Source organism: Lucilia cuprina, chromosome 6, assembly GCF_022045245.1.
Source record: "Lucilia cuprina isolate Lc7/37 chromosome 6, ASM2204524v1, whole genome shotgun sequence".
Taxonomy (NCBI): Eukaryota; Metazoa; Arthropoda; class Insecta; order Diptera; family Calliphoridae; genus Lucilia; species Lucilia cuprina.
The window spans coordinates 35456042-35457393 of record NC_060954.1 but is presented as its reverse complement, the minus strand read 5'-3'; the positions used below and the strand labels follow the sequence as shown (position 1 = coordinate 35457393).

General features: G+C 28.5%; 1 protein-coding gene across 1 annotated transcript; it reads right to left on the bottom strand.

Moving 5' to 3' along the window:
• Positions 1-386: 386 nt before the first annotated feature.
• LOC111688672 lies at positions 387-1118 on the bottom strand. Its single transcript, XM_046954081.1, has 3 exons — positions 1044-1118; positions 529-985; positions 387-457 (listed from the first exon to the last, which is right to left on the bottom strand). The coding sequence occupies exons 1-3, from the start codon at positions 1116-1118 to the stop codon at positions 387-389; spliced, it is 603 nt and encodes a 200-aa protein (XP_046810037.1).
• Positions 1119-1352: the final 234 nt, after the last annotated feature.

The window sequence follows — 1352 nt, the reverse complement described above, 5'->3', positions numbered from 1 at the left end:
TTCTTTGCATTGTTGGATTCTCCATCGTTATAAAATTTGATTAAATGAAAATTTGTATAGCGACTTGGGTCAAATAAAACCCGATGTAAGCTCTTCTTCTTCTCTTCCTTTGGGATGTGGTTATACAGTTAAAAAATCTAATAACAACCCTAAATATATATTTTTGTGAATCTATAACCGTAATACATAAAAAAATTGATTTAAAAAACATACATTTATTGCAATAATTGTAATAAGAAAACTGTATAAAAGTACCACTTACTACGATACAATCATACAACACTGATTGTGAATTGGACAATTGTTTCGTTTAAGTATTATAAATATGCAATATAAATATGCACGTATTTATGTTGACAGTAAATAAATTAAAATATTTAAATCTATCACACTTTAGTAATTTCAACATTGGCTGCTGCTTGGGAACGAGTAAATTGTTCAGCATTTAGACCATCATCTAAAAATTTATTAAAAAAAAGACAAAATATTTTCTAACCGAACTACTAATTGGAAACATAAACTACTTACAAGTGATTATAGGACGATAACCATTTTCATCGGCCACATAACGTATACCAACACGTATACCTTCGGGAGTTACAAACGAGAAAGAACCCTCTACTTTTTGTGCAGTGTCACCATTGTCCAAAGTAGTGGCCGTACCACGAGCCTCATTATGTATACCATTCTCTGTTTCATAAATGTAAGCATAACTGCCATCTTCTTGAATGGGTTCTACAATATGTTCAACAATACGAGCCTCTTGAGGTTGTACATCGGGATTGTATTTTTTATAGAAATTATCGTAATAACGACGTTGATTGTATGTTTCGCGATTTTTATAATAACGTCCATTATTGGACTTGACGTCATAGTATTGATCTGACCTATATTGTCCTTTATTGTTGAAGCGACTAGGATTAGTATCTGCTCCAAAAGTCAATGAGACGAGCACAGTAAATAACGTAAATGTTGTCAAAAGTTTCTAAATAATAAAAAATATTATGCATTTCTACTTTTTTAATTTGTTTATTTTAGCTCACCATTTTTGTTTCCAATTTATTTCTAGTTGATTTCTCTAACACTTTCCGTAAAGAAGTAAATTTTCTTAAAAACATTGTTTTATTTTATAGCTCCAGTTGCTCCAGTTTTTATTAGAACAAAAATTATCCAAATAAACGCCAACATTTATTTAGTTAAATATTTTTGTTAATTAAACAGTTTCTCATAATATAGTTTTATTCTAATTTCATTTAAATTAAATTTGGTATTAATTTCCGTTTAGAAATTCTATGAATTTTAATTAAATTTTTTATTGTTTGAAGTGATTACTTTATTTAAATGACATGCCA